This window comes from Leuciscus leuciscus, assembly GCF_965113295.1.
Source record: "Leuciscus leuciscus genome assembly, chromosome: 5".
Classification (NCBI taxonomy): Eukaryota; Metazoa; Chordata; class Actinopteri; order Cypriniformes; family Leuciscidae; genus Leuciscus; species Leuciscus leuciscus.
Window position 1 is genome coordinate 8,088,964 of NC_138729.1, and position 18,443 is coordinate 8,107,406.

General features: G+C 36.7%; 1 protein-coding gene across 1 annotated transcript; it reads right to left on the bottom strand.

The window, feature by feature from the left end:
* Window positions 1-153: 153 nt before the first annotated feature.
* Window positions 154-17,587, bottom strand: rasl10b (RAS like family 10 member B). Its single transcript, XM_082170741.1, has 4 exons — window positions 14,278-17,587; window positions 13,091-13,469; window positions 10,090-10,214; window positions 154-2,534 (listed from the first exon to the last, which is right to left on the bottom strand). The coding sequence occupies exons 2-4, from the start codon at window positions 13,376-13,378 to the stop codon at window positions 2,264-2,266; spliced, it is 684 nt and encodes a 227-aa protein (XP_082026867.1). The 5' UTR covers window positions 13,379-13,469; window positions 14,278-17,587; the 3' UTR covers window positions 154-2,263.
* Window positions 17,588-18,443: the final 856 nt, after the last annotated feature.

An 18,443-nucleotide genomic window follows, 5' to 3' on the forward strand; every position in this document is an offset into this window, starting at 1 on the left:
ACTGATTTCTATTGTACATGCTACGTATCGCACCTTATTACTGAGTACATATAGTGCATTGTATAAAAAGTAGGGCAGATACACTTCTGAAGAACAGATACTGATGTAAGTATTGATTTTTTTACTCGTACATCACACAGAAGAGAATGCATTTTCTGTCTCCAGTGTCCATTTATTAAATGTGCTCTTTACACAGACATTTTTATTTAACATATTTTTGATCTGACTGGGATGTGTAGAAGAAGCTGGTCTGTATATGTGCCAGAGATGTGGTTGGTTAAATTATTAAAGAAGGGAATATTTTTAGTTTTTTACTTGCCTGACACAAACATCATCCAAGCCTCTGTATGACAAAGTGGGTTCCACAATATAAGATCATACATTTATAGCACATTTACATTTAAATGATATTTTCCTCTTGCCCTTGTGACTTGATTTAATGTGTCTACAGCATTTCAGAGTGGGAAAAATTCTCATATCTCGGCATAAATTACATTTTTGAGATAAGACACAGTATCAAGACATACCTTAAAGGGATAGTTCAAGATCTATCATTATTTACTCATCCTCAAGGCTTTCAAAAGAAGAACTTTTAATAATGTACTAGTCACTTTTTTTCATGCAGTTACAATGAATGGAGGCTAAAGATTTCATGCTGTAACATACGACTTCTGCACCACTTGTTATTAACTAAAAAGAAAAAGAACGTTTCAGAACCATATAGATCATTTTATAATACTTTTATGGTGTTTTGCATCCATTTTGAAGCTTGAAAGCTTCAGTAACCATTCAATAACTGCATGGAAAAGAGCAACCACCACATAATTAAAATTTCTCTTTTGTATTCCACATATGAAAGACAGTCAGGTTTGGCACAACACAGAGGTGAGTGAATGATGCTATTTTTGGGGGAACTATCCCTTTAAATACACGAAAATGTCCAAAGAACAAAGACTTTTGTATTTGTGTTGTGTTAATATTATAAGTGCCAGCGTACCGCACCTGAGCTGGGAAACACTTCTGCTTGCAGGTACTGGAAGATCCTTAGCTTAGTAGGGGTTAGGAATCGAAAATCAATCCCAATTCTGGAATCGGATACGTAAGGTCAAGAATCAGATACTTGTTAATAATAAAAATTTTGATTCTGCTTATCGATTCCTGTTTGCACATTGTATTGTGGTTTTAAATCATTCAAGAAGATGCGAAAGAGAACTCAATTCGGCACTCGTGCGCTGTTTTCTCTGAAGCACACATCTAGATCGCACACATAAAGCCGCCTCTCATGTAGTGCACAAATATAGTTCTCTTTTGTGTCTTCTTGCGCTCGAACGGACAAATACATACAAAATTGTCAAAATATTCTCGTAAAACACAGCCGGTTATGTCTTAAGTGAACGTAAACAGTTCAGAAAGAAAACGTGTGTGTAACAGTATATTGGATCCGTGCCGCTCTTAAAGTGACAGCAGCCTAATAAACCTGCTCTAGTCTGTCTCATAAATGTTCATCTATAACAAAAGAAAAAGAAAATCACTCACTGATCTTGACTGAATAACTTTAACTGTAACTTTAATAAGGATTAATCTATATTTTATTTATAAAAAATAAAACTATGCTATGTATTTATTTGAGCTATTGCTAATTTGCTTATTTGTTATAATTGTATTACTGACTGTATACTTATCTTTAACATTTTTAGAAATTTGTATTAGTTAGTTGCTCTTTAGGCTGATGATTTTTGTTTATGTTATTCAGCTGAATGTTTTGCAAAAAAATACAGAATGTTTGATATCTAAATGTTTGACTGGGAATAGATAAGAACCGGAATCGATAAGCAGATTCAGAACTGAAATCGCTAAAATTCAAACAATCCCTAACCCTACTCATAAGCATAGAGGAGCGTCCCATGTTCTGTCCTGGCCGGAACATAAGCAATGACAGAAAGTGTACTAATGTAACATTAAAGCTGATTTTTGTCACCTTTCATCAGCTTTTTGGCAGTTTGGATTTCTAAGATAAAAGGCAGAGATGTTGATTGTGTTCTCTCAGTCCAAAAGGAGAGACATCAATTTGTAGGCTTAGGTAATTAAGCAACATGGACTCCCTGTTTTAAGACCACATCTGTCTGTCCATAGTTAAAATCCCAAATGTTAAGTTCCTTGGCAAGAGGGTTATCACAGCTCTTCCAGCTGCCCAAACAATCACAGAGCTTCCATCGCCTGACAGATCCCATAAATCGCTTTACAATGGCCATCGCAGAAGTCCTCACATTAGGACGCATCGCTCTCTCCTGAGCGCCCGCTGGAAACGGATGGTGGCATGGACGTGTTTGCAGCGGGCACAACCCATGCTGCGGAGAGCCTCTCCGAACAACAGTAAAACGTGCCAGTTGAACTTGGCAGAGCACTCCACGTATCCACACTTCCAGCTCTTTCGGACTAAGTCAGATACGCTGTGTCGGGGGATGACGCGACCTCGCTGCAGATCACGCTTGTTGCCCACTATTAGAATGGGCGTCTCCCCAGAGCCCATGACTCTGTGGAAAGACACACAGACACAACCACTGTAAATACAGAATGCAAAAACAATTCTACACAAACAAGATGGGTCAAATCTTATTATATTCCACAGACACCATAGAAGAACCATTTTTGGTTCCCCCAAAAAACTTTCAGTAAAAGGTGTGAAGAACATTTTCCACTACAAAGAATATTTTGTTCCATGTAAAGGTTCCATAGATGGAGGTTATTTATGAAAGGTTTAATGGGGTTCGATATATAACCCTTGGATTCTTGACTCAAAAAAAAAAAAAAAAAAAAAAAAAACATTATGCAAAAAAGGTTCTATATAAGGAGAAATATCTTAAATGACTACATAATACTTTCATGTTAAATGAGTGATTTAAATTTTTTTCTAGTGATAAAGTATGTTTACAAGCTGTTTAATTCATAACATTTGATTGAAATAAAAAATTAATGAATTAATTAAAACTAAATCCAAAAAATAAACCCTAAAAGGTTCTATAAATGAAGTGATTGACAGAACCCTTTAAAGGTTTATATAGAACCTTTTTCTTCTAAGAGTGTATAGTGCCAAAGTTTATACTACAAGGTTTAGTCATTCCAAACAGTTTTGGTTACCACTGATTTCCTTTTTTTGGACAAAAACATTTAGCAAAATATCTTTCTAATATAGAAAGAAAGTCACACAGGTTTGGTAATGAAATGATGGCAGAATTTCTGTGAACAATGCCTTGAAAAGTGAATTAAACATTTGTATGTCAGGTCATCCTTATTTATTTCTGCAATTGCAGTTGATTGGCTGAAAATTGTCTTGTACTTGTGATGACGTTGGGAGATATTCTGATACCTTTTTTTGTGTGTGTGGAATTTATTAAGGAGTTTGAACTAGGGATGCACAACATAACAGTACCATTTTGATTATCTGTTGATATTAGTAAAAAAAATTTTTTAATTTTTTATTTGGATGATTTTGGATAACAACAAAAAAAAAAAGTAAACAATTATGTATTATATATAAAAGTTGTGACAGAGGTTTATTTATTTTTTAACATACCTTTTTAAATTTTTTTTAGCTAGGAGAAATTCTGAATGGCCGGTAACTTAAAAATGTAGTAGCCGGTGAGTGATAATGTTATTATCTAATTTTATAAATTCTTAGCAAATACCAAAATTAATATTAATTTTTCACACTGTACATTATAATGTTAAAATGCTTAAATTTACTTGTAGCATTTAAAATGGTTTTAGTTTAGTTTTTATTATTCCATTTTTATTTAGACAAAATAGAATTACATTTTAATTTAAGCTGTTATCTGCATTCATTTGAAACATAATAACACCCATGATAAACCTTGCATATATGGGATCTACTAAGTCAGACACGGTACCTCAAGTGTCACTTGAGCCAGAATTACCTCCAGCGCAAACCCTCTTGGTGTTAAAAAACTACTGTCTAGGTTTACTAAACACACACAGTGGAAAACATCAGATGGGTATTTAACGTAGCATATAATGAACAGAACCACCCTGCTGTGATTGTATGTCTTTGAGGCAGTACAATAAAGCATTTGATGAAGTGGAATGTCTTCTTCAAGAGGATCAATTTGGGCTGCATTTTCACCAGACTTATTCAACCATTTGAATCTCTACAAATGATCTTTCTGAAAGGTTTGGTGTTGTCTGAAGCTCTCCTCGCATCCATCTATTCTAGATGCTTCCACGATAAAGGTCCTGTTTACACCTGGTATTAAGATGTGTTTTATTCGATCGGATCATAAGTAGACGAGGGAGACACATTCCCGTTTACACCTGGTGTTTTAATCCGTCTATTTTGTCCACTTTCAACCACTTCTGTCCTGATTTCTCCGAGAGGAGGGTCTATGGCCAGATAGATAAAAGTATGGCCTTGGCTTTTTCAGATATTTCGATCTAATGGACAAGGTATGCAATTTACATATGAACAAGACCGGAGACGATGGAAAAACATGCAGAGAGCATCAGCTTTAGTTTCTGCTCTGACAGCTACAAAACCAGCCGAACGCTGTGAGTGTGTGTTTGAAATCAGGAATGGTGAGAGAACATTGTGCTTGGTACATTTTCATCTTCAACCCAAACTTGGGTCTCCAGCCGACAAAGTTCAAATCCCGTCTCTATAGCGCGCTTCCCATAATCTTTACAGTACACATTAGGTCAGTAGGCGGAGAGTAGACGGTCTTTTGAGGCTGTTTGAACACATTCGACCACATGAGCGTTTACACTACGAAAGCAATCCGGTCAAATACGTTTTCGACTACCTCTGGAAGTGGTTGAAAGTGGACAAGCTCAAAAAGCTTCAGACCACGTTTACACCTGTATTTAGTGTCGTCCACTCGTAATTCGATCAACTGAAATGAATCTTAATACTGTACTAGGGGCCGGTTGCATAAACATAACCATTATGTTAAGACAGTGTCTTAAGTTCAAATATGACCCAATAGCAGTTAATCAGGGCCAGTCAGTCTTAGTTTTTGCTATCAAATTAGGCTAATCTACATTTTTATGTAACTGATTAAAAAAATTATAATAAATCTTAGAGCTTTATGCAACCGGCCCCTGTGTAAACAGCCAAAGTGGCATTTCATGCATCAACATACATATTAGTGTAAATGCATGGCAACATCCTAAACAGCGGCATTCGTGTAGATGAAAGCCCTTTTTCCATCTTTGTAGAAAAAAAGCCTTAGTACTTTTATCAAACTGAGAGTCATTTTCAAATAAAATTGTATTGTTGTTACCTTGAAGATGAAACTAAACATTAAGCTTGTTTATCACACGTCTTCTTCTGCAGGATAGGCGTTTAAAAGATTAATAATATGCCAAAACTGGCATGTCATTTTTCCCTCAATCTTTCTTCCAAAATATAGTACTTATTGGTATTCTGTGATTTTTTTTTTTTTAAATATCACGTATTGCTTGTTTGGAGAGAAATTAGGCAAATTGTAGATTAAGTGGTCACTTCATAGATGCAGATAATGATCTCACATCACAACACTGAAATATTAAACATCTTTAATGGGTTTTGAAAGATGTGGATGATGCACAGACAAAAAATTTATTCATTTTAACATGCCTACTTCTCATGGAATTATGTTAATCTTCAGCCGACTGAAGGTGCAGAAATCATTTAATCTCACCAGAGCATAGGAAGTATTAAAAAAACTATACTTAACCCTGTAATGTTTGACATATGAAATAATAGTTAAAGAAATCTAATATTTTGAAATGTAACAGGGTACAGGGAATGATACAGGGGAATATGAAGCTAATACTTGAGTAGGAAAAAAAAACAGTACAATCCATTGAACGCAAAACTATACGTGTTTTATCCCTCACATGCTTGTTGTTTTCATTCCTGTCAAATAAAAATAAAATGGCGCTACCCTGACTAAGGTCTATTAGTCAGAGAGAGGATTTTCGGGCTGTTGGTGTCTAGCAGCCTCTCGTATGTGTGTTGCGTGTGCAAACGGGTTCAGTGCAGCTCCGCAGTGACAGGCTGTCAAGAGTCGGGCTGTTCTATCAACCTCTCGTCCTGTCTCCAACAGAGAGCACACATCCCGGAGAGCAGCTTATATGTCTCCACACTTATCTCTGTTCAAGATGACCTGTGCCTCTGACAGCTCTGAAAAAAGACAAATAGATTTCCAATTGTTTCACCTCACAGAGGCTTTCCACAGCGCTGCACCGGACTGTACTGGGAAGGAAAGCCAAAAATAGACTTCTACTGTGGAAAGATACAGTTCTGATGTGGAGTCATTTCAAAACTTAATCATTCAGAGCTGATCTCATGTCTGACGTGTGTGTGTGTGTGTACTGATAAGAAGAGTGTGGCGTAAACACAATTAGCCCCAAACCTCCTCAGACCCCGTACTGTCAGTCACCGCGTAACTCTGGGTCTTGAATTGACAGAAACCACCAGCATTGTCCATCAGTCATCGTGTGTGACGGCTCTGGTCTCTGATCCCTGACACAATCATTTCATTCTCAAACACAGCAGAGACCCTCCGCAAACAGAATTCATTTATTACCGCATTCATTCATCATTCATTCACTAACTCAATCTATTCTCTGATTCATTCATTTAGTCATTAATATTAATGTGTTTTGACTGTCAGTCTGGATTGCTGAGCTAAATTCGACATGAGTTGTGCTTCAATCTCGGACATGATCGGACTGAAAGGCATGAACTACCATTGGGGATTAACATATGGAAGCTTGTTTCCAAACCGGAATAAAAGATAAAGGTAATCTGGACTTTTTTTTTTATCTCCCAGTTCTGACTTTTTCTCGCAACTACACGCACATAAAAACGTAATACCTTACATTTCTGAGAAACAAAATCAGAATTGCGAGATTTAAAGTCACAATTGCGAGTACGAATTGCGAATTTGCGAGATTTAAATCTCAATTGTAGGTCAGAATTGCCAGATGTTGAATGTACTGAGGAAATAAGCTCTGATGAGGACAGTGATGATGGTAAAAAAACATCTGCTCAAATTGAACCCTTCCAAGTACAAAAAGGTAACAAAATATACTTTATTTTATTGTTTTGCAGTCGTTACTGAAATATCAGGAGATTTTTATACTATTACGGCAGTTAGAGATCCATCCGTGTTAGATATAGATCTGAGTCGTTGAAGACCCGAGTATGTAATTGATTGGCGAAACATTCATGCATTTAAAAGGGTTAGTTCACCCAAAAATGAAAATTAGCCCATGATTTACTCACCCTCAAGTCATCCTAGGTGTATATGACATTCTTCTTTCAGACGAATACAATCGGAGTTATATTAAAAAATGTCCTGGCTCTTCCAAGCCTTATAATGGGAGTCAATGGGTATATTTTCTAAGTCCATCTAAGCCAATCCATCCGTGATAAAAGTGCTCGAAACGGCTCTGCTGGGGTTAATAAAGGCCTTCTGAAGTGAAGCGATACGTTCGTGTAAGAAAAATATCCATATTTAAAGCTTTATCAACTAAAATAACTAGCTTCTGGCAGACGGGTGTACGCAAGTCGACCTACACCAAATTATAAGGCTGGGAAGAGCAAGGACATTTTTTAATATAACTCTGATTGTATTCGTCTGAAAGAAGAATGTGATATACACCTAGGATGACTTCAGAGTGAGTAAATCATGGGCTAATTTTCATTTCCTTTTAAGGGTTAAAAATGCTGTCTAGGTACTGAATGTTTTGGACAGGAATGATCAGGACAGGAGGCTATTGTTTTACCAAAGATTAATTTACTGTCTCTCTAGTAATTCGTCACTCTAACAGGCTCTGTCTTATTACAGGAACGACTGACAGCGAGCCACGTCTGTTGGTTATTAGCAGATCAGATCAGTGAATCGAACTGGCTCATCCTCCTCCTATTGTGTGGTCGAGGCTGTGAGGCAGTGTCGGGCCAAGGTGACTTAATTGTGTTCTGCCTGAATCAATAAAACATGAATGTTTGACACCGGAACTGCCTGTCTCAATGCTCAGGCCTTGACGCAAGCGAAGCATGACAGCTGACGCCATTGATTACGCTAAATCTGCCTGTGAGTGACAGGCTGAGCGCTGACGCCCTCACTGACCGTTTAAGCCAATCGGTGACTGAGCTGAATTTAAATAACGATTGAGCATCACTGTTACTGTGTGTATTACTTTGATACACATGGCATTTTAAATCCTATTGCGTAAGAAAAATAAATGTATTAAAGATATATTCTCTGAAAGCAAGTCAATACATATATAATATAATATAATATCAAGTCAAATTGATTTATATAGGGCTTTTCACAATACACATTGTTTCAAAGAAGCTTTACAGAAAATCATGAGATTAATGTCTATAATATCTTAATATTTTACAAATTTATATAAAGAGCTGGATGATAATATAGTTACATTTTGTGATCAAGATCAGGTAATTGAGATTTGCTATATGGTATATATTGCCTTATATGAGTGTACTGTAAATAGAGTTGTGTAATAATACAGTTTTTACATTTTGAGAAAATGTAAGTTTTGACATAAACTCTAATGCTCACAATAATGAATTGGTTTGAGTAGGGTAAACTTAAATTAAAACAAATTAGTTCAATCAAATTAACTTTTATGAGTATTTAGAGCTTCCTTTTTCTTTTGAATTCACAAAATTGACACATTTTAAGTAATCTAGATTGTTTCATTGTTTTGAGTTTTTTTTTTAACTTGTTTCTTTTAATTTAGACAAAATTAAATTTAACTGAAACTGGTCTGGGATTTCTATTTCCCAGTCTGCTTTGCCATGACACTTGAAAGGGAGAGTAAATGCAAAAATTGAGTGTTATATAATGTTTTTTGAGCAAGATTAATGTTAAGTGGGATATTCATATTTAATGTTTTGCTATGATTATTTGGAAGAGTTTCTGATATGTGTGGCTTTTTGGGTGATGAGTGGAGCATGAGCTTGGTTTGAGAACAGATGTTAAATGTGCTTTATTGCCAAAATCCTTCAGCAATTGCTATCCTATGCCAATGCAATCAAGGCATTGTGTTACCATTTAGCATTTACTGAATTAGCAAGTTAAAGCTAGCCAGGTTGAGATCACATGATCATTTTAAGTTAAATGTATGAATTAGTTTACTCAAATATTTCAAGTTACCATAATAGCAATTAAAGTGTATGAGTACAAAATAAAAATCTGCCACTTCTGCTTTGAATTTCTTATCTTAAAAAAAATGGATATCATGTAAATGATTAAAAAAATTTTTTTTCAGTTTTGCCAACTTATTTTGATTCACAATGCAATATAAACATCGTATTATTATACAAATATCATTTTCTTGTTTTAATGATGTTTTGTGATATTTTTACTGAATAAAAATGCCGATTATGAAAATGGTTTCTTGCATTTAACTAATTTATTAATTTATTAATTCATTTTACTCCTATAAATACACCATTTGGTCTTGGATGGTTCAAGACACTGTGTGACAAATTGGTCTCACGTCACAACAATTCATTTGCACAAAAAGTGCAAGATATCCTCAGAGATTGTAGTATATTGACTATAAAACACTACGTTTTTTCATCAGAGCTAAAAAAAAGAAGGCTATTCGTTCCCACAATAACACTGAATGATATCAAAGAGATATAGTATGCAGCCAAAAACAGCCACAATTAGGCTTCATCATCAAACCTGCTCAGGGTACGAAGCAAAAAGTCTCTGAGGTTTTTGAATTGGCTTTTGAAGATGACCTTTGCAATCAGCAGATGGGAAAAGAAGGCATTTCTTTTGATTTGGATCCAAATGATGAAGAAATGACCCGGTGTGCTGGCAGCCCATGATTACAGAAGGGTCTCGCCTTTTGAGCGCAATTACAGAACATTGAAGAAAGGAAGGGTTGAGAAACATGCAGGAGATAAAGCAGAGCAGAAAAAACTGGGAATGGACAAAAAATAGAGAGAATTCAGGTGTAAGCAGATAACAGGAAGAGAGAAGGGGGCAAAGATGTAAAGGTGTGAAGGAATAAAAAGAGAATTAAGCAAATATTCCCATCACGTACCTGGTCTCTAAGATCTGCTGCCGCATGCTTTTGACATACTCAAAGCTGTCGAAACAGCAGATGTCGTAAACCAGAATGTACACATGAGCGCTTCGAATGCCTCGACAGCAAACATCTGACCATTCCTGCACAGACACAGAGCACATTATCTAGCAACACAAGATCTTGTTCACGTGAAACACAAAGCTTAGTTTGCCCTATAAAGCCTACTGTATCATATTTGATATGCAAACTTCTAAGGCCTCTAAATTATAAACATGATCAAACCTTTGCTAAAAAAAAACCCTGTACACAATCAACAACATGCCATCTGTTTTTAGCAAGTAAAAGGCCTTTTAATTCTAAAAACATACAGGTGTACACCTTGTACATGTATCTTTTTGCTGTGAAATCTTTACTGACTTTTATAAAGTAAATATAACATATACTTTTATATTGTTCGTATAAGATGAACACTTACTGAACTCAAGCTACTTAAGTTTACTTGATTATCCATACATCATTATTTAAAAAATAAAACTTGAGTATCAAATATGATACATAGCTTTTGAGGAACCTTTACCTCTCAATCATCATTGCATTATATGTTTGTCCCCTGCAATAAAAACTAAAGAGCTTTTATCATAAAAACTAAGCATTTAAATATAATCTTACTAAGACCTATTATTGGCAGATATAGAGAGACAACTGATATTATTGTATTGTATTATATGCATTTTATGTAAGTAGTCTGCTACACTGTTATAAATAAAAAAACTCACTGATTTACACTTCAATCAGAATTTAATAAATATCAGCAACTGCATCAAATTGCATATTTCTGCTTAGTTTGGGCCTCTGAATAAAATTGAGGTGTTTTTCCTCCTCAAGTATGAGCTCCATATTTTCACAATACTATATGAGCCATAAAAGCCTGATGTATTAAATATGCTAGATATGAATATTTTTTTTTAATTGTTCACTAAACTGTTCCATTTAAATAAAATGTCTGACCTTTCATATGTCAGGCTTTAAAGAGTTAATACAAGTGCTCAACAAAAATAATAACACTAAGCATAAACAAAACATAACATTTTCACTCTTGAACCTTGAGATTCATATTACTCATGTTCAGATGATTCATTCAGAACCTTTCTGAACTGATTAATATGAGGTAGTTATAACTGAAGGAGATAGGAGTGTAGCAGGTGATGCGGAAACAAGAGAGATAATGATCTCCCTATTCTTATTCTCTCCATTTCTTTGTGTATATCAGCCATGTGAAGAATGATAGAAGGCACACAGATGCCATAATAACAAATTATGTTTTATTGGAAGGTGCTTTTTCAGATCAAATCTAGTGGTTAGTCAGGATTTGGGGAGAAATGCTCGCTTTTGCAGTTTAAGAAAGAAAAACAGTTGCCTTTTACACCTGGTATTAAGATGAGTTTTGTTAGATCGGATCATAAGTAGACGAGGGAGACACATTCCCGTTTACACCTGGTCTCTTTTGTCCACTTTCAACCACTTCTGTCCTGATTTCTTCGAGGGGAGGGTTTACGGGCAGGTAAAAAATCTGAGTTTTTTTCAGATCTTTTGATCTAATGGACGAAATAATCCGCGCACAGAGACGACGGAAAAACATACGGAGAGCATCAGCTTTCGTTTCTGCTCTGACAGCCGCAAGACCAGCTGAACGCTGTGAGTGTCTGTTAGAAATCAGGAATGGTGAGAGAACATTGCTTGGTACGTTTTTCATCTTCAAACCAAACTTGGGTCTCCAGATGACAAAGTTTAAATCTAATGTGTTTTCGACTACCTCTGAAAGTGGTCGAAAGTGGACAAGCTCAAAACGCTTTAGACCCCGTTTACACCTGTATTTAGTGTCGTCCACTTGTGATCCGATCGACCAAAACGCATCTTAATACCAGGTGTAAATGGCCCAAAGTAATGATAATTCAAGGTAACCTCTAGCTCTCTGACATTAAACTCCAATTGAGAATATAATTATAAATGTAAAGTTATGAAAGAATCCTCTCATCCCATTGTCACTAATTCAAGCACTGAATCATTGTGACAGCACTGAGAAAGAACAGTGAGCTGAGACAAAAGGCCTTTTGCTGCTCAAGTGGCTCTTTTATCCTTTCAAGCTGTCTGAAATCACAAGTGTTACGCAGAACCATGAGCTCTCAGGTTACTGGTTCATTATAAACCAATCTGCAATACTAATGCTCTTACTGTGCATAAACTCAAAACGCAAAAACACTGAAAAGATTCTGTTTAAATGGCCCTTCATAAACCTCCATCACCCTCGGAGACTGTTGCTGATCCGAATATCTCATAATTGTATACCATGCAACTTTTATATAATGTAAATTTTGCATGGATGATACATTAATGTATGAGTAAATGAAGTGTTTCATTGAAACACATATGTATCTCTTCATAAAACTGAGGTTAACACTCCACTGGAGTCACATGGATTACTGTAATGATGTCTTTACTACCTTTCTGGGCATTGAAAATGGTAGTTGCGTAGAATGTCAATGGAGGGACATAAAGCTCTCAGATTTCAATAAAAAGATCTTCATATGTGTTTCAAAGTTGAACAAAAGTCTTACGGGTAAGGAACAACACGAGGGTGAGTAATTAATGACGGAATTTTTGGGTGAACTAACACTTTAAGTGCTTTATATATTATAGAGTATTACATATACATTATGTACTCTGATGCTGATGAGAGATGCTGACGATGGCACTATGGTCAGATTAAAGATAATGTTACATCTCCGTTAAACCGCCTCCTTGTCGTCACTGCCTTTAATATAGTCAATATAGACTAAAAACCTTACTGTCCATGAATAAAGTTTTTTCTTCGCTGATTTTACGTTCCCACCAGCGTCAAAATCAAACCTACGCCCTTGTTTGGGTACCTCAAATATGCTTTCTCTAAATGTGCTAAACTTTGTCCAGACACAAGGTCAGGTCAGAGTCAAATTTTGTGGTATGTTGGGTACCGTACCTGCAGAGAGCTGCCAGGAAAGCTGCTGATGGCTGGGTAATCTGTGATCTGAAGGTCATGCACATGACCATTGAGCACTGCGGCAGAGAGATGCACCCGCCGTGTCTTACTGGACACCGCCACCTCACTGTAGTCATTATGAAGAAAGCGCTTCACAATGGCCGTCTTGCCCACCCCCTGAGCTCCCAGCACTGCGATCCGAAACTGAGGGGACATCGCCCTGTTTCCGCCTCGCCCCCGGTGGGCCGCCCCACCCTCCCTGCTCTCGCAAACAGCTGGCCAGTGCATTCAGAGGGGCACATGGGCAGCACATAGTCCTGACTGAAGCGCAGAAAGCAGTGGTGGCCACAGCACAGTCCCATTCATAGGCCAGCAGTACCTGCAGAAAGAGAAACAGGAGAGAGATGAAAATGACAAACAAGAGCCCAACTCAACTAAAGAGAGAATACTCAATTGATATCATTCACTTCACATAAACTGACACAAAAACACATTTAAATAAGAGAATATTAATAATAATAAATGAGTAAAAATATTATTAAAAAATATCAATATTCAAATAAAATAAAATCGGGCACATTATTTAATTCCACATGTGCGCTTGACAAACCTTTGACAATATGTCAATATTTTTTGTAGTAATTAAGCATCTATTGTGTTTATATATCATAATCTGATAATTCCATTAAATATAACAATGTGTTTATGATATAAAGCACTAAAATGGGGTCAGGATGATTTAAATGGAGCATAGATATTAATAGAAATTGCCACACATAGGCAAAAGCCACGGGCAGCAGGGGACAGGATGCATGATGCTATCCAATAGTTTATTATGAATCTTCTCAGTTTCAATCTAAGTGATAAGACTAATAATACGACACAATGCTTATGTAATGGATTCTCTGCATCCAATAGAATAAAGACACACGTGTCATTTACTTGTTCATTTACTTATATATATATATATATATATATATATATATATATACACACACACACACACACACACACACACACATATATATATCAGCACGTTTTTATATATATATATATAAAAGCGCAAACCGTACTATATATATATATATTTAGAACGCATGACAGTTTATCATTCTCATAAAGCTTTTTAGATTTGAAGCGCGCGACTGTCGGTCCAAGCGTATCGCGCGCACAACAGCAAGACTTACCTTATGTACAGGTGAGAAGTTGCATTCTTCGTGAGGTTCGGGCGGCTGAACACCTGCTCGATCGTTCTCTTCGCGTTCTTACTCTCTGGTCGCATTCAGGTGCAGAAGTAACCCTCAAACTGTCCTGGAGGAATATCCTGTTCTTCCCGCGTCATGTAGACCTCGCGCACTGCACGGCGCGCGCATGTTCGAGCGTGTTGTTAACAGACAGATAAATCAACGCTTGCGCGTAAAATCAGAGTGGTGGACCGCGTCGAGCCCTCGCGCCTCACCGGGTCAGCGTCACAGGTTAATTGAATTTGAAAAAAAAGCTGAGAGCTCTGCTGCTTTGTCCATGGCAAGCCTTTTTAACATTTATTCCTTAAAATAGATTTCTGTGTTACTAATGCTTATAGAGTTAGTAGAGTTATCCATTAGTGACTGTATTTCAAGTTCACTACTGTTGAATTATTCATTATAGCCTACTAGAACGTATACTAAAACCAACTAGTAGGCCTGCTTAATTCAATAAATATCTAGTATTTGGTCTACTTTTATATATAGTATAGTTATATAGTAGTTTTTGCAAAACTCTTAACATAATACGTAAATACCAAGTTCTGAAATTGAAACTCTAGATGGCACAGGCTGATCGGTCCATTTGGTAGCAATGGCATTGTCAGCTACATAGCGCAGCTGATTGGTTGTTGTTGTATCAGCGCCAATGAGCTGTGGCTCAACATTCAAATACCCTTAGTGTTGTGGTTTGTGCTTTCAGAAACCCTCCACCTTCCCCAGCTCCACCTGTATAGATCTGTTACAGGGGTTTAATCGTGTATGTTACCTGTGCAGCAGCAGCACCAGCATGTCTTTCATGCTAACAGGAATGTCTGTGAATGAATTGGCAGTAGCATGTCTCGGTACTTGCTCTGCAGTAGCAGTGTGTTTGTTCACCTCTAGGAGTAGCCAATTTTTGTATCTGAACTTTTCAATCCAAATGGTTTAATCTTTAATTATTATAAGTTCTTTGTAAAGCAAGGAATTTCTGTTGGTTAATCCAAAAGAATTTTCATTGGTGGCTGATGCAATGCCACAAGGAGATCTTATGTTTTTTAAGGGTTTTCTTTTGCATACTTTTGTCACTCAGTGGATCCGTGTAAGACATTTAAACAGTGCCTTTAAAAAACAAGTTTTGTTTCAGGAGCAGTCTGTTTCTGTGCCATATCATTTCGGACTGGAATGTTTTTGTAAGTGATTACACTTGACATTACCTCATAAATACTTAATATCTAACAAAGAGAAGTTAATTAATAGATTTGACCCAGATAAGGGATTTAAGTTGTTACTGTTGTTACCGTCTTTCAAGCATTAAAAAAAACTATTCAGTATTCACGGAGACTAATGGCATAACGTAGGCCGAGTTCACACAGCCGGAATATGGTTGTCACTACCAAATTTTGAGCTTAAAGTCATCATGAAATCAAAATAGACATTTCTTGTTTGTTTTTTTAATGGAATATTGCAGTATTTATTATAAATGACTTATCCGTGCACATCATTATTATTTTTTTATTCATGTGCCCTCGCAATCTTTAATCAAAATAAATTCCCCTCCTTCTTGCAGCGACATCTCTTCTAATCTCTGATGATGTGTTTACTGGCGAGAGGGCGGGACAACCTGTCACTCACATGAGATCATAGCAATAGCAAACAACAACCAACCAATCCAATCAATTCCCAATGGATATACATAACCACAGGGGGGAAAAAGCTAATTCCATTTCATGCTGACTTTAATATGATAAATTAGTTTGTTACGAGCATGTCAACCACATTCTATAACCGAACTGACACTTGCAAATTGTCAGGACTTACAAAGTCTGCCTTCTTGGCAAGCATGCGCTGTAGGAACAGAACCACACTGTACAGCTATTTATCTTTCATGTCATATAATAGTCCTGTGTTAATCATGATGGGTTTCGTTTACTCAAAGAAATAGAGAAATGAGTTGCATTCATCTGAAGATCCACCGGAGCACGATGGACCAAAAATCCTCTTTACACTCGTTGGTTATTTAAAATATCTGATGGATGAACTCATGCCTCGATTGGACACATTTATTTAATAACGTGCTCTCGATTGTAATAAAACATCCCTCATCGATCAACATTATAACACACATTCAATCCTGTATCTTACCCTAATAGTTAGTTTTGAAGAATAAATGTTCAAGTGGCTTGCCATAGTTGTCAGCAGCATTATGTCTCCTTGCGTAAATGCGCTGCGCGTGATGAGCGGTAAATACCAGAGAGTAAATACCAGCACGCGTTTGAAGAGCATGCGTTAGGAAAGCTCATCACTGACATGCAGCACTGAAACACATCGAATATTACCTTGAAATCAATGTATACCTGATCCACAGCAATTGTCATCCCCCTCTCAACGGCTTGTTTATTTGAGTGACTCAAATGATTGCTCATCGTCATTGCTATCTGAAAATGTACACTCTTCTTTATCAACCGACTGTTGAGTACCACGGCTGTCTCTTAGCAACCTAATCTTTTCTTCTGTTGCTAAGTAACCACGTGGTTCTTACCTGTTGGCTTCACATCATTCATACAACCCCAAATTGAGAAAAGTTGGGACATTTTGTAAAATGGGATAAAGTCAAGAATCTGTGATTTGTTCATTCTCTTTAACCTTTATTTAACTGACTAAAGTAAAAGTTTTCACTGACTAACTTAAGTGTATTTTGTAAATATAAACACAAATTTGGATTTTGATGGCTGCAACACACTCCAAAAAAAGTTGGGACAGAAGCATCTTTACCACTGTCACATCACCTTCCCTTTTAATTACACTTTTTAAATGTTTGGGAATTGAGGAACTGTGGTCGTCATTGTCCGATTCTTCTTTTCATGATGGGTCATACATTTTCACTGTGTTTCGGATCATCTGTGATGAGAATGTCATTTCTGCATTGAACAGATGTATAGCTTTCTCCTCGCGTAACAGAGATTCAAGTTGCATTTCTTGATGCAGCGATGGACTATGTTAAGTGACAACAGTTTTCCAAAGAACTCCCGAGCACATGTGGCTGTATTTAACACAGTAGCATGACGGCTTCTCATGTAATGTCGTCTGAGGGCTCAAAGGTCACACACATTCAACAGAGGTTTCCCGGCTTGCTCTACATGTACTGAGATTTCTCTGGATTCCCTCAATCTTTTCACAATATTATGTGTGGTAGATGGTGAAAGACCATTCTTTGCAATCTTGCATTGAGAAATGTGATTCTCTCATGATATTTGGTGGTGAGCCATGACCCATCTATGCTTGCAAAGACTGAGATGCTCCTTTTACTCTCACTCGTGAGACCATCACCTATTACCAATTCACCTGCTTATTGTGGACAGTTTCAAAAGAGTTTTACTATAATTCTATAATCATTTCACTTTTATTTAGCCTTTGTCCAAACTTTTTTGTAGTGTGTTGTAGCCATCAAAATGTCTTTATATTTGCAAAACATGTCCCAACTTTTCTGGATTATGGGTTGTGACAGAACCGCAGCTCAGCGCAGGGTTATGGTTAATAATCAATCCCATTTATTCTGCTAATGGCTGAGCTTATTCCGGCCATAAAAGTCTACAGGTGGCGATTACATTTAGTTGTTAAACAAGAACAGATTTCCAGTGAACTGAATCCACAAATTACAATAAACAAGACGTTAATATTTAGCAAGTGCCATGGACACAACATTACCAGTTATTTTGTCTATATTTGCGAAGCACGTTTTTGAGCAACACGTGTTTCTGAATGAATCAACGAACTGGTTGAGTGATTCTGTGGCTCACTCGTACATCCTCGTGTCCGAATATGCCTCGTCTCTACTATCCACCTTTTTTTGTTTGCACTACAAATCGTCTGTCAGTTTGACTTAATGAGCTGAAAAAATGTCCTACGTGTTTTATTTTCAGACGTCAGGTTTTAATGTGACTTGGTATAACAAGAATATCTATGGCAAGAGCTCTTTCAGTCGCTGCATTCTTTTCCTCCTCGTTCTTTTCTTTTTTCTTTGTATTCTGCTGTAACAGTATGAAAAAAAGTGTGGTCTGCTCTCGTGATTTATTAGACGATACATCCCATGAATAATTCACAGAAATGCACTAAGAATCTCTTGTTTTTCT